Below are 26479 nucleotides of genomic sequence, written 5' to 3'. Positions count from 1 at the left end.
CACATTTACTTCTCTAAATATATTTGGAATTGACTTCACGTGAAATGTGAGGATGGGGGCTGGAGGTGAGAGTGCATTCTTAGCATGTGCAAGGCCCCAGGTTCAACCCTAGCATGTAAACACTATGAGGCTAGATGTTCACTTTCAAATTTTCTAGATAAATATTCAGGTATCCTTATATCATTTGTTGACAAGCCTTTTTCTCCATATTCATTTATAACAAAATACTATCAAATATGGAGCATTTGTATATCCTGAGTCAACTGTCTCACAGTTCTCTATGTCTATGTCTGGGCTATGTTGCCATTGCTTAATGTTGTCTCTTCAATATAATTCCTGGCTCAGGTGGGGAAAGGATGGAGGGAGAGAGTACTGAGATCGGGCGAGGGGCTTCTCTGGGATGAGCTAGAGACCTAGGGCGATGGAAACTCCTGGGAATCTATGAAGGTGACCTTAGCTAAAACTCCTTGCAATGTGGGATATAGAGCCTGAGCTGCCATCTCCTGGAACCAGGTGAGACTTCCAATGGGGAGACTGGGACACCAACCCAGCCACATACCTTTATACCTATAATTTGTCCTGCCTACAAGATGTGCAGGGGGAAAAGATGGAGCCAGTATATGCCCAGGAGTAGGGCCATCTGCTGGAACATGTGTAACCTCTCAGGGACCTCACCTTTCAAGAAAACTGCATCTCTCTTTCCAAACAACTGTCAACTGTCAGTACTTCTCAGCTAGGGGCAGGACTTCTGGTGCTCCTTACACCCCTGGCCACGCTGAGATATGGTCTTATTTTAATTTTGATCAAGTTATGTACCTGTAATCACATCTGTTCAAAAAACACTGTAGTAGTCCAGTGCCTCTAGCTCTTAAAAATCGTTCAGCCCCTCTTCTGGGAAAACCCCTAAGCCTTGTGAGGAGGTAACTGCAGTTTCCATCTTCTGTTTCTTGTGCATCAACCAAAGTTCTAAGTGAAAACTAGTGTCTGTAGATGGCCTTGTGCTTATTCTAAAGTAGTTCTTCTCCTGGTCAATGGCACAAAAAGTCTAAACTGTCACATGAGTACATAGGCAATGTTCAGGAATGCATGGCCCTGAACCACTGACTCTCACGTCTGCATTACGAGCAGAGCAGAGATTAGACAGAGGTTACTGAGCATCTGTTCAAACAGCAACAACAACAACAACAAAAGCAACAACAACAACTGTAACAACAACAACAAGAACAACAAAAGCAACAACAAGAATGCAGGGTACAACTCATTCAGTTTGGCCCCCGATGTCCAGATATTAAAATTTAACTGGGTAAGGTGTAGCTGTTTAATGTGAGGCTTCTAAATCGGCGGAGGAAAGACTGCATTTGTAAAGAAGGAATTGTGAACCCCAGGGCTAAAGCTGTGGAAGAGAAGGGGAACTGACCCTTGCCAATCATTATCTCTTAGGCATCATCAAGCCATGCTATAGGTGGGCTGCAGGTAAACAGAACAGAGACAGCCACCCAGAACACTAGACCTGAGGAGGGGGCGTGTCAAGCCAAGATGTGTCCAATCAGGGACGCCTGTGTAGGGATTACGTTTAGACCTTCTGTTCAATCATAGAGGGGATGGGCGGGATATAGGGGCGGGACCCGTGGCAGAGTTAATCAGTTGGTCACTGCACTCCTGAGCACAGTCCTGATCCAGAGGTAACTGTGGACATAACTGCTGGCCTGAAGGGAGCCTTGGAACCGGCAGGTGAGTATCTCCCCTGGCATTTGCGGGACCAAGCACAGTGGCGACTGCTAGTGCTTGCTCTATCGTCTTTGTGTTTTCAGGCAGACCAAGCTGTCTGCTCACCCGAGTTTACAGATTTCCCTGTTTCTAGCCGGTGCAGAGCATAGTCCTGGTAGTGGTGGTGGTGGTGGTGATGGTGGTGGTGTCCCCACCCTGGGAGGTTCAGAGGGACCAGCAGCTTCGAGGAGTTAGTGAAGGCTGGAAGTAGGGTTTGGTTGGGTGGGAAAGGGACTTTTAGGGTTGTGGTTCTCGCCCCTCTGTCCCGCCCTGTGGTTACAAAGTTGTGAATCCCAGTTTTTCTGGCTTTCAGCATAAAAGAGGGCCTTCGGGTATCCTTGATTGAATGACATTGTGTTTGGCCATGTGGAAGCTTTGAAGATAACGATTCTCCACTATACTTTGGTTAACAGATTGTGTCCTGCCCCACTGGGGTGATACAGAAGATTTCTGCCTTCTGACCTTTGGGGTCTTTTCCTATTGTTCCTTTCCTGATCCACTTGTGAAATTCAGAAGATGCCAGGGATGGCTCCATGTGTACCTTGCTTTCCTACCTAGTAACAGTGAAAACTGTGAAGTAGAACTTAACTCTCTTTGGCTTACTTGACTCTGCTAAAGTTCTGAGTCTCAACCTGTTTATCTTCCCCCCCCCCCCTTACATGTTTATTAAGGCTACAAGAAGATATTGTGTGAGACTTGTATTCGCCTTTCATTCCTACTCTAATGGTTAATATACCAGCTTTCATCATCCTTTAGAAGTCAGTACAGTGTTGTTTGACATTTTTTCTGCATGATGCTCACCACCATTCCCAAATACCCTAAAAGTAACTGCCTAGAAGGTGAAAATGCTCAGATAGTCCCTCACGTCTTCCCTAGTCAAATCTAGCCCTTATTTGCTCTTCTATTCTTATCTGCTAATTTTTGTCATTTCTATTTTGCCTTTGCTGGGAATTTTAAAGTGAGCCACACCCCCACGTCTCCACAGCCAGTTTCTAGAGTATCTTGCTTTCTTGAACATCTTTGTCTGCTGTCATTTACTTTCACCAGAAATGAGCTAATGCATTGCAATCAGAAGACTCTAAGACAAACATGACTTTCTAAGATCCGTTGTTTTGGAAAACAGCATGCAAAACATTCACTGATAGTAAATGAATGTTTTTACTGTGACTCTTAATCTGATCATGGTTCTAGTGGGCAACTTTGTTTTGTCTTTCTTATAGACAAGATGAGCGATAAACCAGACTTGTCAGAAGTTGAAACGTTTGACAAATCAAAGTTGAAGAAAACTAATACTGAAGTAAAAAATACTCTTCCGTCGAATGAAAGTAAGTCATGGGGTTTCTAGTAGGGAAAGTTGCTGTAGTCAGTCAACAAACCTATGTTATGTTCTTTTACAGTTTTCATGAGTAAATAATATCTTACCAGACTTAATAGTTTAAAATATCCAGTAGCTGATTCTGTTACTGGGGATATGTAAGTGCTTCCTGCATAACAAACATCAGTAGTATAAAGAAACAAAAGCTATTTTCTGTTGAAAATTATGAAACTCACATTAAAATTAACCTTGAAATAATTGACAAAAAAAAAAAAGCCAACCAAACAACAACAACCAAAACCCAGGGATATACACTTGTAATCGTGGTGTTTGCTGCCTTGACAAGGTTGAGTGTGATCTTGTCCCCCTAGTGGACTGTGCCAGTGCTTCTGACCTTTTGTAAATGGAGTGACTTCAGATCTCGAATATGCTTGCTGCCCCCAGACGCAGAGGTTTGCTGCTGTTCCCCAGATTTTCAGCTTCCTGGAGAATATCACTCACAAATGCTGTGCCATGCTTTGCCCTCTGTTACACCAAAATTATCAGACAGTTCCAAAAAGCAGACAAAACTGTTTGAAAATATCCCTTTCCCTATTGGAGTGTGGTAGATATATTGTTATGGAGTACTTAATTTGCCATTTAGTGTCAAATAGTGGCAGCAGCATACACGTACCTTAAGTGGAATATAAAACCTATAGTTGATTCAGATTCTAATGGATATTAAAAGGGTTGCTATGTACTCTCACATAGCACTTGGTGAGGATTTGTGGGTGCTACCTTACATAGTATTTTGAAATTAAAGCATGTATGAGGCCATCTGAAGATTTAGCACAGAATTCTTTTTAATGGTGCAGGTTTCAAATACCAGGCCTTAGTTCACAGTAGCTAAGCCTTGTACAAACTCTAGGAAGACACTAGACATTAGAAAAATTCTCTGCTAATGATATATAGGTATATATATGTATATATGTATATGTATATATATTGGTTTTTCCAGACAGGGTTTCTCTGTGTAGCCCTTGCTGTCCTGGAAGTAACTCTGTAGACCAAGGCTGGCATCAAACTCAGAAATCCACCTGTCTCTGATCTGAATGCTGAGATTAAAGGTGTGTGCCACCAATGCCAGGCTCCCTAATGATATATTCATGTTTCTCTTTTTTACACCTAGCTATCCAGCAAGAGAAAGAACATAATGAAAGAACATAAAATGATACTCTCCTTTCAAGAGCAACATCAATATTGCCTGACAGTCATGCCTCTAGGCTTGTTTCTATAACCCTATGCAATATATAGACATGTTAGGCAGCTCCTGGTAGATCCATTTACTACCCTGGCTGCAAAGGTCAGCATTTGCTATGAATCATTAAATTTTTTTGGTACTGCTCACTGGTGTGTAACTTCCTTGTCCGCACTCTTTTGTTGGCCTTGGTGCATGTAGGTTTTTCATTTGCTTTGCAAGGCAAGACAATTTTAACCTACAGTGGGTGCCTCAGTTGCTTTATCATCTTTGTGACATTACATACTTTCACAGCGCCTTGGGCTTATTTTCATTTCGACTGTGACATTAAATCATAGTCCCAAACTTCCCATGGTACACTCTTTGTAGCCTAAGGGATAAAATTACACAAGGGTACTTGTTTCCAATAAACATGGTTGGAAGAAAACCTCTTGAGCAGATTGCACATGTGTGAAATGTGAGGCAGTGATACTGAGTGATGCCTTCCTTTTAAAATGAAAGAATGGCAACATAGAGCCTAAATTGATGACTATGGGATGGAAAAGATTACCATGCATCCTTAAAAGTGTTTCTCAACTTAGTGGAAACACCCAAACCTGGAGTTGGATGGGGAGGGAGCAGAAGACACTTGATAAAAGATTCTGTAAGTAAAGACAACAGAATCTTCTACTGAGCGTGCACTGAGAATGTAACCTCTGCAGATGACAAATTAGTTCATCTCTGTTCTGGTCCTTGCACTGAATAGAGTTTACTGTCTTTTTTTTTTATTAGGTATTTTCCTCATTTACGTTTTCAATGCTATCCCAAAGGTCCACCATACCCACCCCCCCCAATCCCCTACCCACCCACTGCCCCTTTTTGGCCCGGGCGTTCCCCTGTACTGGGGCATATAAAGTTTGCAAGTCCAATGGGCCTCTCTTTGCAGTGATGACCGACTAGGCCATCTTTTGATACATATGCAGCTAAAGACAAGAGCTCCCGGGTACTGGTTAGTTTATATTGTTGTTCCACCTATAGGGTTGCAGTTCCCTTTAGCTCCTTGGGTAATTTCTCTAGCTCCTCCATTAGGGGCCGTGTGACCCATCCAATAACTGACTGTGATCATCCACTTCTGTGTTTGCTAGGCCCCGGCATAGTCTCACAAGAGAGAGCTATATCTGGGTCCTTTCAGCAAAATCTTGCTTGTGTATGCAATGGTGTCAGCATTTGGAAACTGATTATGGGATAGATCCCTGCATATGGCAATCATTAGATGGTCCATCCTTTCGTCACAGCTCCAAATTTTGTCTCTGTAACTCCTTCTATGGGTGTTTTGTTCCCATTTCTAAGAAAGGGTAAAGTGTCCACACTTTGGTCTTCATTCTTCTTGAATTTCATGCATTTGGCAATTTGTATCTTATATCTTGGGTATCCTAAGTTTCTGGGCTAATATCCACTTATCAGTGAGTACATATTGTGTGAGTTCCTTTGTGATTGGGTTACTTCACTCAGGATGATACCGTCCAGGTCCATCCATTTGCCTAGAAATTTCATAAATTCATTTTTTAATAGCTAAGTAGTATTCCATTGTGTAAATGTACCACATTTTCTGTATCCATTCCTCTGTTGAGGGGCATCTGAGTTCTTTCCAGCTTCTGGCTATTATAAATAAGGCTGCTATGAACATAGTGGAGCATGTGTTCTTCTTACCGGTTGGGACATCTTCTGGATATATGCCCAGGAGAGGTATTGCGGGATCCTCCGGTAGTACTATGTCCAATTTTCTGAGGAACCGCCAGACTGATTTCCAGAGTGGTTGTACAAGCTTGCAATCCCACCAACAATGGAGGAGTGTTCCCCTTTCTCCACATCCTCGTCAGCATCTGCTGTCACCTGAGTTTTTGATCTTAGCCATTCTGACTGGAGTGAAGTGGAATCTCAGTGTTGTTTTTATTTGCATTTCCCTGATGATTTAGGATGTTGAACATTTTTTCAGGTGCTTCTCTGCCATTCGGTATTCCTCAGGTGAGAAATTTGTTCAGCTCTGAGCCCCATTTTTTAATGGGGTTATTTGATTTTCTGGAGTCCACCTTCTTGAGTTCTTTTTATATATTGGATATTAGTCCCCTATCTGATTTGGGATAGGTAAAGATCCTTTGCCAATCTTTGGTGGCCTTTTTGTCTTATTGACGGTGTCTTTTGCTTTGCAGAAGCTTTGCAATTTTATGAGGTCCCATTTATCGATTCTTGATCATATAGCACAAGCCATTGCTGTTCTATTCAGGACTTTTTCCCCTGTACCCATATCTTCAAGGCTTTTCCCCACTTTCTCCTCTATAAGTTTCAGTGTCTCTGGTTTTATGTGGAGTTCCTTAATCCACTTAGATTTGACCTTCGTACAAGGAGATAGTAATGGATCAATTCGCATTCTTCTACATGATAACCACCAGTTGTGCCAGCACCATTTGTTGAAAATGCTGTTTTTTTTTCCACTGGATGGTTATAGCTCCCTTGTCAAAGATCAAGTGACCATAGGTGTGTGGATTCATCTCTGGGTCTTCAATTCTGTTCCATTGGTCTACTTGTCTGTCACTATACTAGTACCATGCAGTTTTGATCACAATCGCTCTGTAGTACAGTTTTAGGTCAGGCATGGTGATTCCACCAGAGGTTCTTTTATCCTTAAGAAGAGTTTTTGCTATCCTTGGTTTTTTGTTATTCCAGATGAATCTGCCTATTGCCCTTTCTAATTCTTTGAAGAATTGAGTTGGAATTTTGATGGGGATTGCATTGAATTTGTAGATTGCTTTTGGCAAGATGGCCATTTTTACAATGTTGATCCTGCCAATCCATGAGCATGGGAGATCTTTCCATCTTCTGAGATCTTCTTTAATTTATTTCTTTAGAGTCTTGAAGTTCTTATCATACAGATCTTTCACTTCCTTAGTTAGAGTCACACCAAGGTATTTTATATTATTTGTGACTATTGAGAAGGGTGTTGTTTCCCTAATTTCTTTCTCAGCCTGTTTATCCTTTTTGTACAGAAAAGCCATTGACTTGTTTGAGTTAATTTTATATCCAGCTACTTTATTGAAGCTGTTTATCAGGCTTAGGAGTTCTCTGGTGGAATTTTTAGGGTCACTTATATATACTATCATATCATCTGCAAAAAGTGATATTTTGACTTCTTCCTTTCTAATTTGTATCCCCTTGATCTCCTTTTGTTGTCTAATTGCTCTGGCTAATACTTCAAGTACAATGTTGAATAGGTAGGGCAAGAGTGGACAGCCTTGTCTAGTCCCTGATTTTAGTGGGATTGCTTCCAGCTTCTCACCATTTACTTTGATGTTGGCTATTGGTTTACTGTAGATTGCTTTTATCATGTTTAGGTATGGGCCTTGAATTCCTGATCTTTCCAAGACTTTTATCATGAATGGATGTTGGATTTTGCCAAATGCTTTCTCAGCATCTAACGAGACGATCATGTGGTTTTTGTCTTTGAGTTTGTTTATATACTGGATTACATTGATGGATTTCCGTATATTGAACCATCCCTGCATCCCTGGGATGAAACCTACTTGGTCAGAATGGATGATTGTTTTGATGTGTTCTTGGATTCGGTTAGCAAGAACTTTATTGAGTATTTTTGCATCGATATTCATAAGGGAAATCGGTGTGAAGTTCTCTATCTTTGTTGGGTCTTTTTGTGGTTTAGGTATCAGAGTAATTGTGGCTTCATAGAATGAGTTGGGTAGAGTACCTTCCGTTTCTATTTTGTGGAATAGTTTGTGAAGAACTGGAATTAGGTCTTCTTTGAAGGTCTGATAGAACTCTGCACTAAACCCTTCTGGTCCTGGGCTTTTTTTGGCTGGGAGACTATTAATGACTGCTTCTATTTCTTTAGGGGTTATAGGACTGTTGAGATCATTAACCTGATCTTGATTTAGCTTTGGTACCTGGTATCTGTCTAGAAACTTGTCCATTTCATCCAGGTTTTCCGGTTTTGTTGAGTATAGCCTTTTGTAGAAGGATCTGATGGTGTTTTGGATTTCTTCAGGATCTGTTGTTATGTCTCCCTTTTCATTTCTGATTTTGTTAATTAGGATGCTTTCCCTGTGCCCTCTAGTGAGTCTGGCTAAGGGTTTATCTATCTTGTTGATTTTCTCAAAGAACCAGCTCCGTGATTGGATGATTCTTTGAATAGTTCTTCTTGTTTCCACTTGGTTGATTTCACCCCTGAGTTTGATTATTTCCTGCCTTCTACTCCTCTTGGGTGAATTTGCTTCCTTTTCTTCTAGAACTTTTAGGTGTGTTGTCAAGCTGCTAATGTGTGCTCTCTCTAGTTTCTTTTTAGAGGCACTCAGAGCTATGAGTTTTCCTCTTAGGAATGCTTTCATTGTGTCCCATAAGTTTGGGAATGTTGTGGCTTCATTTTCATTAAAGTCCAAAAAGTCCTTAATTTCTTTCTTTATTCCTTCCTTGACCAAGGTATCATTGAGAAGAGTGTTGTTCAGTTTCCACGTGAATGTTGGCTTTCTATTATTTATTTTGTTATTGAAGATCAGCCTTAGTCCATGGTGATCTGATAGGATGCATGGGACAATTTCAATATTTTTGTATATGTTGAGGCTTGTTTTGTGACCAATTATGTGGTCAATTTTAGAGAAGGTCCCATTAGGTGCGGAGAAGAAGCTATATCCTTTTGTTTTAGGATAAAATGTTCTGTAGATATCTGTTAAGTCCATTTGTTTCATCACTTCTGTTAGTTTCACTGTGTCCCTGTTTAGTTTCTGTTTCCATGATCTGTCCATTGGTGAAAGTGGTGTGTTGAAGTCTCCCACTATTATTGTGTGAGGTGCAATGTGTGCTTTGAGCTTTACTAAAGTTTCTTTAATGAATGTGGCTGCCCTTGTATTTGGAGCATAGATATTCAGAATTGAGAGTTCCTCTTGGAGGATTTTACCTTTGATGAGTATGAAGTGCCCCTCCTTGTCTTTTTGGATTATTTTGGGTTGGAAGTCAATCTTTTCAGATATTAGGATGGCTACTCCAGCTTGTTTCTTCATACCATTTGCTTGGAAAATTGTTTTCCAGCCTTTCATTCTGAGGTAGTGTCTATCTTTTTCTCTGAGATGAGTTTCCTGTAAGCATCAAAATGTTGGGTCTTGTTTGTGTAGCCAGTCTGTTAGTCTATGTCTCTTTATTGGGGAGTTGAGTCCATTGATATTAAGAGATATTAAGGAAAAGTAATTGTTGCTTCCTGTTATTTTTGTTGTTAGAGTTGGCATTCTGTTCTTGTGGCTGTCTTATTTTAGTTTTGTTGAGGGATTATCTTCTTGTTTTTTCTAGGGCTTGGTTCCCGTCCTTGTATTGGTTTTTTTCTGTTATTATCCTTTGAAGGGCTGGATTCGTGGAGAGATAATGGGTGAATTTAGTTTTGTCGTGGAATACTTTGGTTTCTCCATCTATGGTAATTGAGAGTTTGGCTGGGTATAGTAGCCCGGGCTGGAATTTGTGTTCTCTTAGTGTCTGTATAACATCTGTCCAGGCTCTTCTGGCTTTCATAGTCTCTGGTGAAAAATCTGGTGTAATTCTGATAGGCTTGCCTTTATATGTTACTTGACCTTTTTCCCTTACTGCTTTTAGTATTCTATCTTTATTTAGTGCATTTGATGTTCTGATTATTATGTGTCGGGAGGAATTTCTTTTCTGGTCCAGTCTATTTGGAGTTCTGTAGGCTTCTTGTATGTTCATGGGCATTTCTTTCTTTAGATTTGGGAAGTTTTCTTCAATAATTTTGTGGAAGATGTTTGCTGGTCCTTTGAGTTGAAAATCTTCATTCTCATCCACTCCTATTATCCGTAGGTTTGGTCTCCTCATTGTGTTCTGGATTTCCTGGATGTTTTGAGTTAGGATCTTTTTGCATTTTCCATTTTCTTTGATTGTTGTGCCAATGTTCTCTATGTTCTGCACCTGAGATTCTCTCTTCCATTTCTTTTATTCTGTTGCTGATGCTGGCATCTATGGTTCCAGATTTCTTTCCTAGGGTTTCTATCTCCAGCATTGCCTCACTTTGGGTTTTCTTTATTGTGTCTACTTCCCTTTTTAGGTCTAGTATGGTTTTGTTCATTTCCATCACCTGTTTGGATGTGTTTTCCTGTTTTTCTATAAGGACTTCTATCTGTTTGGTTGTGTTTTCCTGTTTTTCTTTAAGGACTTGTAACTCTTTAGCAGTGTTCTCCTGTATTTCTTTAAGTGAGTTATTAAAGTCCTTCTTTATGTCCTCTACCATCATCATGAGATATGCTTTTAAATCCAGGTCTACCTTTTCAGGTGTGTTAGGGTGCCCTGGCCTGGGCGAAGTGGGCGTTCTGGGTTCTGATGATGGTGAGTGGTCCTGGTTTCTGTTAGTAGGATTCTTACGTTTACCTTTCGCCATCTGGCAATCTCTGGAGTTAGTTGTTATAGTTGTCTTTGTTTAGAGATTGTTCCTCTGGTGATTTTGTTACCCTCTATCAGCAGATGTGGGAGACTTGCTCTCTCCTCTGAGTTTCAGTGGTCAGAGCAATCTCTGCAGGCAAGGTCTCCTCTTTCAGGGAAGATGCACAGTTATCTGGTGTTTGGACCTCCTCCTGGCTGAAGATGAAGGCCCAAAACAGGATCTTTCCCAGAAGCTGTGTTGCTTTGGCCAGGAAGGTGGCTGGTTGTCTGGAGTCGAAGATGGTGCTGCCTCAGAAGCTCTCTGGCTCTTGCTTGTCCCAGAAACTGCTGGCCTCTGTATTCCACCCCCTTACCCGTGCAGCCTGCCCTCTCTGGAGTCCCGGAACCAAGGTGGCTACTGCGGAGCCTGAGGCAGAAACCTCTGGGGCCGGGCGGACCCCTGTGCTCTCACCAGGAAGGTGGCCGGTTGTCTGGAGCCGAAGATGGCGCCGCCTCAGAAGCTCTCTCTATCTTTTTTTTAAAAGGCTGTATATTTGCGACCTGAAACGTTAACTTGTTTTTTCCTTTCTATAGATTTATAAGAACTTACATGTTTAAATTGTCACAACTGAAAATAAAGCATCAACAGATCAAATAATAACAAACCCCAAGGAGCCCTTTCGCTTTCTGGGGACTGAATATTCAGGAAGATAATTACTGGTTCAGGCCAAATCACTTTCAGTAAATATGAGCTGGTAGCCTAGGGGCTGAAGGGACTTTGGTTGCTGTCACGTCTGCCACAGTGATGAATAGTTTCCAATCACAAAACTTTATGTAAAAAAGTATAGAGTACTGCTCAAGTTATAAGGGTCTTTGGAAAGCCAATGTATGGCTTCCCAGAATCCTGGAATACCCAAGATACAATTCACAAACCACATGAAACCCAAGAACGAGGAAGACCATAGTGTGGCTACTTCTATCCATCTTAGAAGGGAGGAACAAAACACCCATGGAAGGAGTTACAGAGACAAAGTGTGGAGTAGAGACTGAAGAAATGACCTTGTAGAGACTGACTCACCTGGGAATCCATCCCATTTACAATCACCAAACCCAGACACTATTGTGAATGCCAACAAGTACTTGCTGACAGGAGCCTGCTATAGCTGTCTCCTGAGAGGTAGAAGTGGATGCACACAGTAATCCATTGGACTGAGCACAGGGTCCCCAATGAAGGAGCTGGAGAAAGTATGCAGGGAGCTAAAGGGGTTAGCAGCCCCATAGGAGGAACAATAATATGAACTAACCAGTAACCCCGGGGTTCCCAGGGACTAAACCACTAACCAAAGAGCACACATGGTGGGACTCATGACTCCAGCTGCATATGTAGCAGAGGATGGCCTAGTCAGACATCAGTGGGAGGAGAGGCCCTTTGTCCTATGAAGGCTGTATGCCCCAGTGTGGGGGAATGCCAGGGCCAGGAAGTGGGAGTGGGTGAGATGGGGATCAGGGAGAGAGGATAGGGCTAGGGTGCTTTTGAGAGGGGAACCCAGGCAAGGGTATAATATTTGAAATGTAGATAAAGAAAATATCCAATAAAATAATAGGAAAAGCAATGAAAAGATTGGTGGGCAGTGTGTATCATTATTGTGAAGCTGTGGGACGTTTAAAAGATGCAGGTTTGTAGAAGTCGTTCAGGAATTGAGAGTGTGTCCTTGCCATACCAGATTCCTGTCAGCAAGTGCCTCTTGGCAACAGCAACAGTATCTGGGTGTGGTGTCTGCAGATGAGATGGATCCCCACGTGAGGTGGTCCTGGAATGGCCCTTCCTACAATTTCTGATCCATTTTATTATTTTTTTTCTTTCCCTGTCTACCCATTGGACAGGAACTGTTCTGGGTTAAAAACTTTGAGATGGGTTGGTGGCCCCATCGCTTGACCAGGGGCCATGCCTGTCTACTGTAGGTGGTCTTTACAGGTTTTATTCCTCTTCACTACACATTTCAGGTAACGTCGTCCCAGGTGGGTCCTGGGAAACTCTGGCAGTCTGGGACCCTCCAGTGGCTGTCATCAGTTCCTCATCCACCACTTCTATGTATTTTTATTTGATTTCCTGACCTTCTCTATCTCTCTCCTGTCCCCTCAAGTACCTGATACTGCCCCCTTAATTCCTCCCTCTGCTCTCTCCCTCTCAGGCCTCCCTCCCTCCACCTCCTGCAATCATCCTGTTCGCTCCTCAATGCAGGTCTAAGGCATCCACACCCTGGTCTTCTTTCCTCCTAAGCTCCACCTGGTCTGTGGGTTGTATCATGGGCATTGTGAGCTTTGGGTTAATATCCACTTATCAGTGAGTTCATATCACGTGTGTTCTTTAGTGTCTGGGTTACCTCACTTAGGATGATATTTCTGTTTTCATCCATAGGAAGAATAATATCAACTACCTGGACCCCCTAGTACTCCCAGGGTCTAGACAACCAAGCAAGGAGTGTATAGGAAGGGGCAGGTGGCTCCAGATACATATGTAGTATGGATGGCCTTGCCTGACATCATTGGGAGGGAGGCCCTTGGTCCTGTGGAGGTTTGATGCCCAGTGTAGGGGGATGCTGGAGTGGTGAGGCAGAAGAGGATGGGGGAGAGCACTCTCATAGAGCTAAAGTGGAGCTGGGAGAAGGCAGATTTGGGATGGGGGGTTATGGACGAGTAACTGGGAAGCAGGATACCATTTAAGATGTAAATAAATAGAATGATTAATAAAAAAGGAAAAAGAAATTAGAAAAAAAGGAATGTGCCCTTGAAAGACACATTAGCATCTGGGCCACTCCTCTTCACTTTTTTATTCTCATCTTTGTGCTCTAAGGTTTAAGTTAGTGACCACCCTAGAATGAGCGGCTTTCACCATATATTCCTACCATGATATATTGCCTTGGTACAGCCTGTAAGACAGCAGAACTGAGACATATTGGAAACCTCTACAAACCCAACCAAAACAAACAACAACGTTGTTGCAAGCTATACTATGCAGTCAGATGTTAATTACGTAGGCTCCTGACATGGGAGCAATGCCACCATGTTGTGTCCTTCACTACTACTAGCATTGGTGGAGGCTGATCCATTCTTCTCCTGACATGGGAGCAATGCCACCATGTTGTGTCCTTCACTACTACTAGCATTGGTGGAGGCTGATCCGTTCTTCTTGCCACATTTTCTAAAGAGGGTCTCATTTCCCAAGAGCTCCTGAAGATGACCTGGAAAACATCAAATAGAAGACAAGGCACTTCTGCTACTATTGTTGCCACTGCCATCCCAGACAAAAAAAGTTTTGTTTCACATGTCACAAAGGCACTGAGGCTTCAGCCTTTCCCAAAGGACTTGAAATATCACAGCCTCATTTTCGAAGAGTATTCTTTTCTTTTCTTGAAATATGTCTTTAATTGAAGAAGTGCATCCCTCTTTCCTCCTTCCCTCTCTTTAACCCCTCCCCAGCTACGGTGCCTTGAACTTCTATACATCCATTGGGCTTATATACATGATTGAACTGTAGGCAAGCCTTTAAAACATTTTTTAAGTGCATAATGACTGATGGGGGAGGGCCCAGTTCATTGTGGGTGGTACCATCCCTGCACTGGTGGTACTCGGTTCTATAAGAAAGCAGGCTGAGAATACCAGTAAACAGCAATTCTTCATGACCTCTGCATCAGCTCCTGCCTCCAGATTCCTGCTCTGTTTGAGTTCCTGTCCTGACTTCCTCTGATGATGAACAGTGATATGGAAGTATAAGCTGAATAAACTCTTTCATCCCCAAGTTGCTTTGGTCATGGTATTTCATCACAGCAATAATAACCCTAAGTAAGACAAGTTGGTTCCAGGGAGTGGAACCAAGGAGAATATTGCTGTGACAGACAAGACCATGTCTTGGGGGAGAATTGTGGAAGGACATTGGGATTTGGAGTTAGAAAAGCTACTGAGTGTTGAGATCTCAGTGAGCTGTTCTGTGGGATCTTGGGAGATAGAGATGTTGAACTGCGGACAATCAAAGTGTGGCTTGTGAATTCTCCGAGGGAAGCAAAGACTTTACTCACCTTTTTCTATGAGGAATCTGTGGTGCTGGTCATCTGGAGCTGAAGAATCAGCTGTGATTAACAAGATAACAGAACTACTAAAGCAAAACCTTGTGTTTTTGGGACAATTGATGCTGGTTAGCTGGAACTAAGAAATTAGTAGTGATTAAGAAGAGACCATAATCACTGAGGTGAAATAGTTTGGGAAGTGATTCCTGATCATCAGCATACAGAAGCTGGGCTCCAAAAGCAGCCAAGTTTGAACCTCAAGCTGGCAGCTGGACTTGGTAATATGTAAGAGTCACCCAGGTGGCACTCATTTTGAAGGCATGAAGGCTCATGAGAGCAGGTAAGGCTCAGCACTGTGAGAAGCCAAGGGATGTCATTGTTGCTCAGTGGCAGCTGGTGGCCCAGGATTGAAGTGGTCATGGTAAAGAAGTTGAGGCTCAGCCTCATAAAAGGAGCCTTTGAGAACCTTTTGGTCAAAGTATAGCTGGGTTGCAACAGAAGGCCCTCTCCTTCCCTCCCTCCCTCCCTCCCTCCCCCCTCCCTCCCTCCCCCCTCCCTCCCTCCCTCCCTCCTTCCCCACCTCCCTCCATCTCCTTCTCTCATTCCCTCCTGACAGGGTTTCACTGAGTTGCTTAGGCATCTTTTGGACTTAAGATCAAATGACCTCTTGTGGAGCCTCCCAAGTAGCTCAGACCACTGCTCTGTGCTGCCACATGTAACTCTTGTTTCTTTCTTGATTGTAAGTTTTCCTTTGTGTCTTGGCCCCCAAGTTGCATCTAATATGACTAGTCCATGTCTTAAGATTTGTTAAGTGTGTGCGTGTGGGGAGTGGGTTTCTCATGTTTTCCCACTTGGCCTTGAACCTGATATTGTGAGACCCCCATTTAGAGTTTTTCTCCCTGGAAGAAGAAGCTCTTTGTTCTCTATAGCCAGCAAAAAGCATTTTATTTCTATACTTTACAACTAGAGATGCGATCATTGTAAAAGACCCAGCCAGGCACTTGCCTTGCTTCCTGTGCTGAGGACATGGAGATAAAAATTCAGAAAGAACTCACTCCCCAATCCGTCTGACTTTTAAATTTCACCAAGGACACCCAGAAGAAAAAAACTCTGCCCAGCTCCTCCCAACTCTTCCCAACCCTCTTCCCAACTCTTCACAATCCCTCAGCTCGCTGTTAAAAGCCCCCTAATTGTCACTGCTTGGTGCAAACTACCCTGCCCTGCAAGGCAGAAAGAGTTCATCCTCAGCTAGCTGATAATATAACCTCTTGCAGTTTGCATCAGGTGTGGTTTTCTCTCGAGTCATTGGGGTGCTGGCCAGCTCATCCCGGGACTTGAGCAGAGGCCCAGCTTCGAGGGTCTTACAATATGTAGTTGAGGATGGTCTTGAACGCCTCCTTGATTTGTCTTTATTTCCCAATGATGGGTTACATATATGCACCATTATGGGCAGTTTATACGGTGATAGGGCTTAAACACAGGACTTCATGAACACTAGGGAAGCATTCTGTCAACTGAGCTATATGCCCTGATGGTGCTGTTTTGATGCTTCCATATGTAGAACATGACTTGTGATTCTGGTGTGCAGTGAGTAATAGCCAGGGACCCTGATAAACATCCTTCTGTGTCTAAAACAGACAGTAAGAATAAAGAATGATCTTGTGCCAAATGTCAGTAGAGCACACCATGAAAAACCCTGCCGTATTCTGTAGCTATACATATAAAAGGTAAAACTTGAAAATTGCCAGGTGCTGAGCATCATGGCATGAGGGAACGTCCAGAAACCACTGTTCTTCCCTTCCTTCAGTCACAGAGGAGTAGGGTGTTGTGCTGAGAAAACTATAGTTTGGGAAGGAAGCTACAGAGGTAGATGGGAGGAAGGTCTCACCCCCAAATTTACAGCTAACTTTGAAACAAAGCTTCACGCCACAACTTTTTACTACCTTAAAACAAACAAACAAACCAAAACAATAACAACAACAACAACAACAAAAAAAAAACAAATGTTTTGATGGGGAGAGGGTTGAATCAGTAAAGGGCTTGTTCTGCAAGCATGAGGATCCAAGCGGGAATTGACAACATCCACATAAAATGTCAGGCATGGTGGCACATGCATGTAATCCTAAAGCTGGGACAGCAACAGCAAGAGGACCTCTGGAACTCTCTGGTCAGGTATTCATGCCACAATCGTTAGCTCCAGGTTCAATGAGATCCCTGATTTAAAAAACAAAAAAAAATTTTTTTGAAGAGCTGTAGAAGAAGAGCAGTATCAATTTCTAACTTCTACTAGTATACCTGTCCATGCACATGTATGCACATGCCCACACACATCTACACCTGCACAATACACATATACACAAATACTAACAAACACATAGCACACACATACCAAAAAAATTTTGGGTTGGAGGCTGTGAATCTGATTGTAGACTTGGTTGGCACACACACAAGGCCTAGCATCAAGCCATAGCAAGGCAGAACATAGTTTGGGAAAGGGAGAAACAACTTACTTGTTCAGTAGGAAATAAGATCCACAGCACCAGCTAAGCAGAAGACTAAGGTTCAGTTCATAGCCTCACATCAACGTGACTCAACTGCCTGTAACTCCAGGGGATCAAGTGTCTTTCTTTTAGCCTCTGTGGGTGGGTATATTAATACATGCATACAGGGACATTTTCAAAATGCTAAGTTTTGTATTTAAGAATTGAAGATAACAGATTTCCTTGTTTCTATGTTTTTTTTAAGATTTATTTTACTTATTTTATGTATATGAGTACACTGTAGCTGTACAGATGCTAGTGAGCCATTCATGTGGTTGCTGGGAATTGAACTCAGGACCTCTGCTCATTCCTGCCCTGCTTGCTTTGGTCGGCCCTGCTCACTCTGGCCCCACTCAGTCCGGCCTACATATTTATTATATCTAAGTTCACTGTAGCTGTCTTCAGACACACCAGAAGAGGGCATCAGATCTCATTACAGATGGTTCTGAGCCACCATGTGGTTGCTGGGATTTGAACTCGGGACCTCTGGAAGAGCAGTCAGTGCTCTTAATCACTGAGCCACATCTCTCCAGCCCATATCTATGATTTTTTTTTATTTTTGGTGTGGGGTGGTTTTTGGAGACAGGGTTTCTCTGTATAGCCCTGGCTGTCCTGGAACTCACTTTGTTAGGAGAACAATGGCTTCCCTTTGGTTCAGGCCTGAAAGGGTCAGAGCATGTTTTAAGACTAATTTGTGGTAGCTGTTTAAATTTAAGCTAATTGCTTTACACACAACTTTTAAATGTTTATGTTGAAATGTTAAGTTATGGAATTATGATGATTTACAACCAAAGCATGGCACAATGTAAATCAGTTCACATAAAACCTAAAGAATATTGGAAAATTACATAGACCTACCATTTTTTCCTCTTAAATATTCTGAGTAAAATTAACACTACAATAATTGTTTTGTTAATTTAAAAGTCATTATTAATATTTCATTTTGTGATCATTAGTCATTTTTGGCATATTTGAAATGTTCCTTTCAGGACTTGAGATCAATGAAATCAAGAGCTAATGAACAACTATATTGGTTTAAAGACATAATAAATCTAGAGTTGAATACCATCATATAAAAATAGGTACAAGTATACACAATATGATTCAGCCATAAAGAACTACGTGTCTACATACAGGATTCTGTAGGATATTTTTCTAAGAATGCAATTACAGGTTTGTTGGGTGTACACACTTTCAGTGTAACTGAATGCTGCCTAACATTTTATGCAGCACACACAGAGTTCTTCCCTTCCAATCTGTGTTCAACAGTTCCTGTTGCTCCACCTGCAGGCCAGCAGACGGCACTACCTGACATTAGTTTTCCAACCCAGTGCCAGTAAAATGAAGTCTCATGATTTGATTTTCCTGCTTGTTAATAATGCTGAGCATATTTACATATGTCAGTTGGACATTAGGATCTCTTCTTTTGTTAGTCATTTATTCAAGACATTTGTCAGGTTTCTAGTTGAGTTTTGTCAGTTTTTAAAATTAATTATGGGAGTTATTTGTTCTCACTTCAATCCTTTGTGTGTTCTCTTTACAGTGTCTGTGTGTTTCCTGAGGAGCAATTCTTCTTTGAATAGATAGCCTTAGTTTTTCCTTTCACATTAACTTCTCAAAATATATTTGGAATTGACTTCACGTGAAATGTGAGGATGGGGGCTGGAGGTGAGAGTGCTTTCTTAGCATGTGCAAGGCCCCAGGTTCAACCCTAGCATGTAAACACTATGAGGCGAGATGTTCACTTTCAAATTTTCTAGATAAATATTCGGGTATTCTTATATCATTTGTCGACTAGCCTTTTTCTCCATATTCATTTATAACAAAATACTATCAAATATGGAGCATTTGTATATCCTGAGTCAACTGTCTCACTGTTCTCTATGTCTGGGCTATGTTGCCATTGCTTAATGTTGCATCTTCAAAATAATTCCTGGCTCAGGTGGGGAAAGGATGGAGGGAGAGTGTACTGAGATCGGACGATGGGCTTCTCTGGGATGAGCTAGAGACCTAGGGCGATGGAAACTCCTGGGAATCTATGAGGATGACCTTAGCTAAAACTCCTTGCAATGGGGGATATAGAGCCTGAGCTGCCATCTCCTGGAACCAGGTGAGACTTCCAATGGCGAGACTGGGACACCAACCCAGCCACATAACTTTATACCTATAATTTGTCCTGCCTACAAGATGTGCAGGGGGAAAAGATGGAGCCAGTATATGCCCGGGAGTTGGGCTATCTGCTGGAACATGTGTAACCTCTCAGGGACCTCACCTTTGAAGAAAACTGCCTCTCCCTTTCCAAACAACCGTCAACTGTCAGTACTTCTCAGCTGCCCACGCTGAGATATGGTCTTATTTTAATTTTGATCAGGTTATGTACCTGTAATCACATCTGTTCAAAAAACACTGTAGTAGTCCAGTGCCTCTAGCTCTTAAAAATCGTTCTGCCCCTCTTCTGGGAAAACCCCTAAGCCTTGCGAGGAGGTAACTGCAGTTTCCATCTTCTGTTTCTTGTGCATCAACCAAAGTTCTAAGTGAAAACTAGTGTCTGTAGATTGCCTTGTGCTAATTCTAAAGTAGTTCTTCTCCTGGTCAATGGCACAAAAAGTCTAAACTGTCACATGATTACATAGGCAATGTTCAGGAATGCATGGCCCTGAACCACTGACTCTCACGTCTGCATTACGAGCGGAGCAGAGATTAGACAGAGGTTACTGAGCATCTGTTCAAAACAGCAGCAGCAGCAACAACAACAACAACAACAACAAAAGCAACAACAAGAATGCAGGGTACAACTCATTCAGTTTGGCCCCCGAAGTCCAGATATTAAAATTTAACTGGGTAAGGTATAGCTGTTTAATGTGAGGCTTCTAAATCGGCGGAGGAATGAATGCATTTGTAAGGAAGGAATTGTGGACCCCAGGGCTAAATCTGTGGAAGAGAAGGGGAACTGACCCTTGCCAATCATTATCTCTTAGGCATCATCAAGCCATGCTATAGGTGGGCTGCAGGTAAACAGAACAGAGACAGCCACCCAGAACACTAGACCTGAGGAGGGGGCGTGTCAAGCCGGGATTTGTCCAATCAGAGACGCCTGTGTAGGGATTACATTTAGACCTTCTGTTCAATCATAGAGGGGATGGGCGGGATATAGGGGCGGTACCCGCGGCAGAGTTAATCAGTTGGTCACTGCACCCCTGAGCACAGTCCTGATCCAGAGGTAACTGTGGACATAACTGCTGGCCTGAAGAGAGTCTTGGAACGGGCAGGTGAGAATCTCCCCTGGCATTTGCAAGGCCAAGCACAGTGGCGACTGCTAGTGCTTGCTCTATTGTCTTTGTGTTTTAAGGCGGACCAAGCTGTCTGCTCACCCTCTGTCCAGCGCTGTGGTTACAAAGTTGTGAATCCCAGTTTTTCTGGCTTTCAGCATAAAAGAGGGCCTTCGGGTATCCTTGATTGAATGACATTGTGTTTGGCCATGTGGCAGCTTTGAAGATAACGATTCTCCACTATACTTTGGTCAACAGATTGTGTCCTGCCCCACTGGGGTGATACAGAAGATTTCTGCCTTCTGACCTTTGGGGTCTTTTCCTATTGTTCCTTTCCTGATCCACTTGTGAAATTCAGAAGATACCAGGGATGGCTCCATGTGTACCTTGCTTTCCTACCTAGTAACAGTGAAAACTGTGAAGTAGAACTTAACTCTATTTGGCTTACTTCATTCTGCTGAAGTTCTGAGTCTCAACCTGTTTATCTTTCCCCCTTACATGTTTACTAAGGCTACAAGAAGATATAGTGTGAAACTTGTATTTGCCTTTCATTCATACTCTAATGGTTAATATACCAGCTTTCATCATCCTTTAGAAGTCAGTACAGTGTTGTATGACAGTTTTTCTGTATGATGCTCACCACCATTCCCAAATACCCTAAAAGTAACTGCCTAGAAGGTGAAAATGCTCAGATAGTCCCTCACGTCTTCCCTAGTCAAATCTAGCCCTTATTTGCTCTTCTATTCTTATCTGCTAATTTTTGTCACTTCTATTTTGCCTTTGCTGGGAATTTTAAAGTGAGCCACACCCCCACGTCCCCACTGCTGGTTTCTAGAGTATCTTGCTTTCTCCAGCATCTTTGTCTGCTCTCATTTACTTCCACCAGAAATGAGCTAATGCATTGCAATCAGAGGACTCTAAGACAAACACGACTTTCTAAGATCCGTTGTTTTGGAAAACAGCATGCAAAACATTCACTGATAGTAAATGAATGTTTTTACTGTGACTCTTAATCTGATCATGGTTCTAGTGGGCAACTTTGTTTTGTCTTTCTTTTAGACAAGATGAGCGATAAACCAGACTTGTCAGAAGTTGAAACATTTGACAAAGCAAAGTTGAAGAAAACTAATACTGAAGTAAAAAATACTCTTCCGTCGAAGGAAAGTAAGTCATGGGGTTTCTAGTAGGGAAAGTTGGTGTAGTCAGTCAAGAAACCTATGCTATGTTCTTTTACGTTTTTCACGAGTAAATAATATCTTACCAGACTTAATAGTTTCAAATATCCAGTAGCCGATTCTGTTACTGGGGATATGTAAGTGCTTTCTGCATAACAAACATCAGTAATATAAAGAAACAAAAGCTATTTTCTGTTGAAAATTATGAAACTCACGTTAAAATTAATCTTGAAATAATTGACCAAAAATCAAAACAAACAAACAAAAAAAAAACCAACCAAACAACAACAACCAAAATCCAGGGATATACACTTGTAATTGTGGTGTTTGCTGCCTTGACAAGGTTGAGTGTGATCTTGTCCCCCTAGTGGACTGTGCCAGTGCTTCTGACCTTTTGTAAATGGAGTGACTTCAGATCTCGAATATGCTTGCTGCCCCCAGACGCAGAGGTTTGCTGCTATTCCCCGGATTTTCAGCTTCCTGGAGAATATCACTCACAAATGCTGTGCCATGCTTTGCCCTCTGTTACACCAAAATTATCAGACAGTTCCAAAAAGCAGACAAAACGGTCTGAAAATATACCTTTCCTTATTGGAGTGTGGTAGATGTATTGTTATGGAGTACTTAATTTGCCATTTAGTGTCAAATAGTGGCATCAGCATACACCTACCTTAAGTGGAATATAAAACATATAGTTGATTCAGATTCTAATGGATATTATAAGGGTTGCTATGTACTCTCACATAGCACTTTGTGAGGATTTGTGGGTGCTACCTTACATAGTATTTTGAAATTAAAGCATGTATGAGGCCATTTGAAGATTTAGCACAGAATTCTTTTTAATGGTGCAGGTTTCAAACACCAGGCCTTAGTTCACAGTAGCTAAGCCTTGTACAAACTCTAGGAAGACACTAGACATTAGAAAAATCCTCTGCTAATGATATATAAGTATATATATGTTTATGTATATGTATATGTGTATATGTATATATGTATATGTGTATGTGTATATGTATATGTATATGTATATGTATATGTATATGTATATGTATATGTATATTCGTTTTTCCAGACAGGGTTTCTCTTTGTATCCCTGGCTGTCCTGGAGTAACTCTGTAGACCAAGGCTGGCGTCGAACTCAGAAATCCTCCTGCCTCTGATCTGAGTGCTGAGATTAAAGGTGTGTCCTACCAATGCCCGGCTCTCTAATGATATTTTCATGTTTCTTTTTTTATCCCTAGCTATCCAGCAAGAGAAAGAACACAATGAAAGAACATAAAATGAGACTCTCCTTTCAAGAGCAACAACAACATTGCCTAACAGTCATGGCTCTAGGCTTGTTTCTGTAACCCTATGCAATATATAGACATGTTAGGCAGCTCCTGGTAGATCCATTTACTACCCTGGCTGCAAAGGTCAGCATTTGCTATGAATCATTAAATTTTTTTGGTACTGCTCACTGGTGTGTAACTTCCTTGTCCACACTCTTTTGTTGGCCTTGGTGCATATAGGTTTTTCATTTGCTTTGCAAGGCAAGACAATTTTAACCTACAGTAGGTGCTCAGTTGCTTTATCATCTTTGTGACCTTGCATAGTTTCACAGCTCCTTGGGCCTATTTTCATTTCGACTGTGACATTAAATTATAGTCCCAAACTTCCCATGGTACACTCTTTGTAGCCTAAGGGATAAAATTACACAAGGGTACTTGTTTCCAATAAACATGGTTGGAAGAAAACCTCTTGAGCAGATTGCACATGTGTGAAATGTGAGGAAGTGCTACTGAGTGATGCCTTCCTTTTGGAATGAAAGAATGTCAGCATAGGGCCTAAATTGATGTCTATGGGATGGAAAAGATTACCGTGCATCCTTAAAATTGTTTCTCAACTTAGTGGAAACACCCAAACCTGGAGTTGGATGTGGAGGGAGCAGAAGACACTTGATAAAAGATCCTGTAAGTAAAGACAACAGAGTCTTCTACTGAGTGTGCACTGAGAATGTAACCTCTGCAGATGACAAATTAGTTCATCTCTTTTCTGGTCCTTGCACTGAATAGAGTTTACTGTCTTAAGAACCAAGCATTTTGATTCTTTTAGTGAACATGAGAGCTGCTGATTTAATGTGTCTCTCCCAGTTCATATGCATCCTTTTAGCTCCCAATGTTTGGCTAATTTAGTCCCTTTGAGAGCCATTCTCATAAGGTTAGTAGAAGTTAAATAAGGTTCTAAGAGAAAGCTTCTAAAAAGAGGGAGTGGGGAGAAGAAGCAGGACAGAGCTGGGGGAGGAGGGCTTCTACCACCCAGGAATAACCATCCAGACTAGGATCTTAATTACCTATCTTCTTTTTAAAAGGCTGTATATTTGTGACCTGAAACGTTAACTTGCTTATTCCTTCCTAAGGATTTATAAGAACTTCCATCCTTAAATTGTCACAACTGAAAATAAAGGAACAACAGATCAAATAATAACAAACCCCAAGGAGCCCTTTCTCTTTCTGGGGACTGAATATTCAGGAAGCTAATTACTGGTTCAAGCCAAATCACTTTCAGTAAACATGAGCTGATAGCCTAGGGGCTGATGGGACTTTGGTTGCTGTCATGTCTGCCACAGTGATGAATAGTTTCCAATCACAAAACTTTATGTAGAAAAGTATAGAGTACTGCTCAAGTTATAAGTGTCTTTGGAATGCCAATGTATGGCTTCCCAGAAGCTCAGAATACCCAGATAAAATTCACAAACCACACGAAACTCAAGAATGAGGAAGACCATAGTGTGGCTACTTCTATCCATCTTAGAAGGGGGGAACAAAACACCCATGGACGGCATTACAGAGACAAAGTGTGGAGTCGAGACTGAAGAAATGACCTTGTAGAGACTGACTCACCTGGGGATCCATCCCATTTACAATCACCAAACCCAGACACTATTGTGAATGCCAACAAGTACTTGCTGACAGGAGCCTGCTATAGCTGTCTCCTGAGAGGTAGAAGTGGATGCTCACAGTAATCCATTGGACTGAGCACAGGGTCCCCAATGAACAAGGTAGAGAAAGTACTTAGGGACCTGAAGGGGTTGGCAGCCCCATAGGAGGAACAATAATATGAACTAACCAGTAACCCTGGGATTCCCAGGGACTAAACCACTAACAAAGGGCACACATGGTGGAACACATGACTCCAGCTGCATATGTAGCAGAGGATGGCCTAGTCAGACATCAGTGGGAGGAGAGGCCCTTTGTCCTATGAAGGCTGTATGCCCCAGTGTGGGGGAATGCCAGGGCCAGGAAGTGGGAGTGGGTGAGATGGGGATCAGGGAGACGGGAGAAGGGGTAGGGTGCTTTTGAGAGGGGAACCCAGGCAAGGGTATAATATTTGAAATGTAGATAAAGAAAATATCCAATAAAATAATAGGAAAAGCAATGAAAAGATTGGTGGGCAGTGTGTATCATTATTGTGAAGCTGTGGGACATTTAAAAGATGCAAGTTTGTAGAAGTCGTTTAGGAGTTAAGAGTGTGTCCTTGCCATACCAGATTCCTGTCAGCAAGTGCCTCTTGGCAACAGCAACAGTATCTGGGTGTGGTGTCTGCAGATGAGATGGATCCCCACGTGAGGTGGTCCTGGAATGGCCCTTCCTACAATTTCTGATCCATTTTATTATTTTTTTTCTTTCCCTGTCTACCCATTGGACAGGAACTGTTCTGGGTTAAAAACTTTGAGATGGGTTGGTGGCCCCATCGCTTGACCAGGGGCTATGCCTATCTACTGTAAATGGTCTCTACAGGTTCTATTCCTCTTCACTACACATTTCAGGTAATGTCGTCCCAGGTGGGTCCTGGGAAACTCTGGCAGTCTGGGACCCTCCAGTGCCTATCCCCAGTTCCTCATCCCCCACTTCTATGTATTTTTATTTGATTTCCTGACCTTCTCTATCTCTCTCCTGTCCCCTCAAGTACCTGATACTGCCCCCTTAATTCCTCCCTCTGCTCTCTCCCTCTCAGGCCTCCCTCCCTCCACCTCCTGCAATCATCCTGTTCGCTCCTCAATGCAGGTCTAAGGCATCCACACCCTGGTCTTCTTTCCTCCTAAGCTCCACCTGGTCTGTGGGTTGTATCATGGGCATTGTGAGCTTTGGGTTAATATCCACTTATCAGTGAGTGCATATCATGTGTGTTCTTTTGTGTCTGGGTTACCTCACTTAGCATGATATTTCTGGTTTCATCCATAGGAAGAATAATATCCACTACCTGGACCACCTAGTGCTCCCAGGGTCGAGACAACCAACCAAGGAGTTTACAGGAAGGGGCAGGTGGCTCCATATACATATGTAGTAGAGGATGGCCTTGCCTGACATCATTGGGAGGGAGGCTTTTGGTCCTGTGGAGGTTTGATGCCCAGTGTAGGGGGATGCTGGAGTGGTGAGGCAGAAGAGGATGGGGGAGAGCACTCTCATAGAGGTAAAATGGAGCTGGGAGAGGGCAGATGTGGGATGGGGGGTTATAGGCGAGTACCTTGGAAGCAGGATATCATTTGAGATGTAAACAAATAGAATGATTAAGGAAAAAGAAAAAAAGAAATTAGAAAAAAAAAAAGAATGTGCCCTTGAAAGACACATTAGGATCTGGGCCACTCCTCTTCACTTTTTTATTCTCATCTTTGTACTCTAAGGTTTTAGTTAATGACCACTCTAGAATGAGCGGCTTTCACCATATATTCCT

At 42.3% G+C, this 26479-nt stretch overlaps 3 protein-coding genes across 3 annotated transcripts; all 3 read left to right on the top strand.

The window, feature by feature from the left end:
- The first annotated feature begins 1615 nt into the window (after window positions 1-1615).
- Tmsb15b1 (thymosin beta 15b1) lies at window positions 1616-4468 on the top strand. The gene is made up of 3 exons (NM_001081983.1): window positions 1616-1731; window positions 2988-3092; window positions 4251-4468. Exons 2-3 carry the CDS (start codon window positions 2993-2995, stop codon window positions 4286-4288), a joined length of 138 nt encoding a protein of 45 aa, NP_001075452.1. The 5' UTR covers window positions 1616-1731; window positions 2988-2992; the 3' UTR covers window positions 4289-4468.
- Window positions 1616-23502, top strand: Tmsb15l (thymosin beta 15b like). The gene is made up of 4 exons (NM_207267.4): window positions 1616-1731; window positions 2988-3092; window positions 21651-21755; window positions 23008-23502. The coding sequence occupies exons 2-4, from the start codon at window positions 2993-2995 to the stop codon at window positions 23043-23045; spliced, it is 243 nt and encodes an 80-aa protein (NP_997150.1). The 5' UTR covers window positions 1616-1731; window positions 2988-2992; the 3' UTR covers window positions 23046-23502.
- Tmsb15b2 (thymosin beta 15b2) lies at window positions 20511-23502 on the top strand. The gene is made up of 3 exons (NM_001080967.4): window positions 20511-20591; window positions 21651-21755; window positions 23008-23502. Exons 2-3 carry the CDS (start codon window positions 21656-21658, stop codon window positions 23043-23045), a joined length of 138 nt encoding a protein of 45 aa, NP_001074436.1. The 5' UTR covers window positions 20511-20591; window positions 21651-21655; the 3' UTR covers window positions 23046-23502.
- Window positions 23503-26479: the final 2977 nt, after the last annotated feature.

Source organism: Mus musculus, chromosome X, assembly GCF_000001635.26.
Source record: "Mus musculus strain C57BL/6J chromosome X, GRCm38.p6 C57BL/6J".
Lineage (NCBI taxonomy): Eukaryota > Metazoa > Chordata > Mammalia > Rodentia > Muridae > Mus > Mus musculus.
The sequence above is the reverse complement of the archived record's forward strand: the minus strand, read 5'-3'. Positions and strand labels throughout refer to the sequence as shown.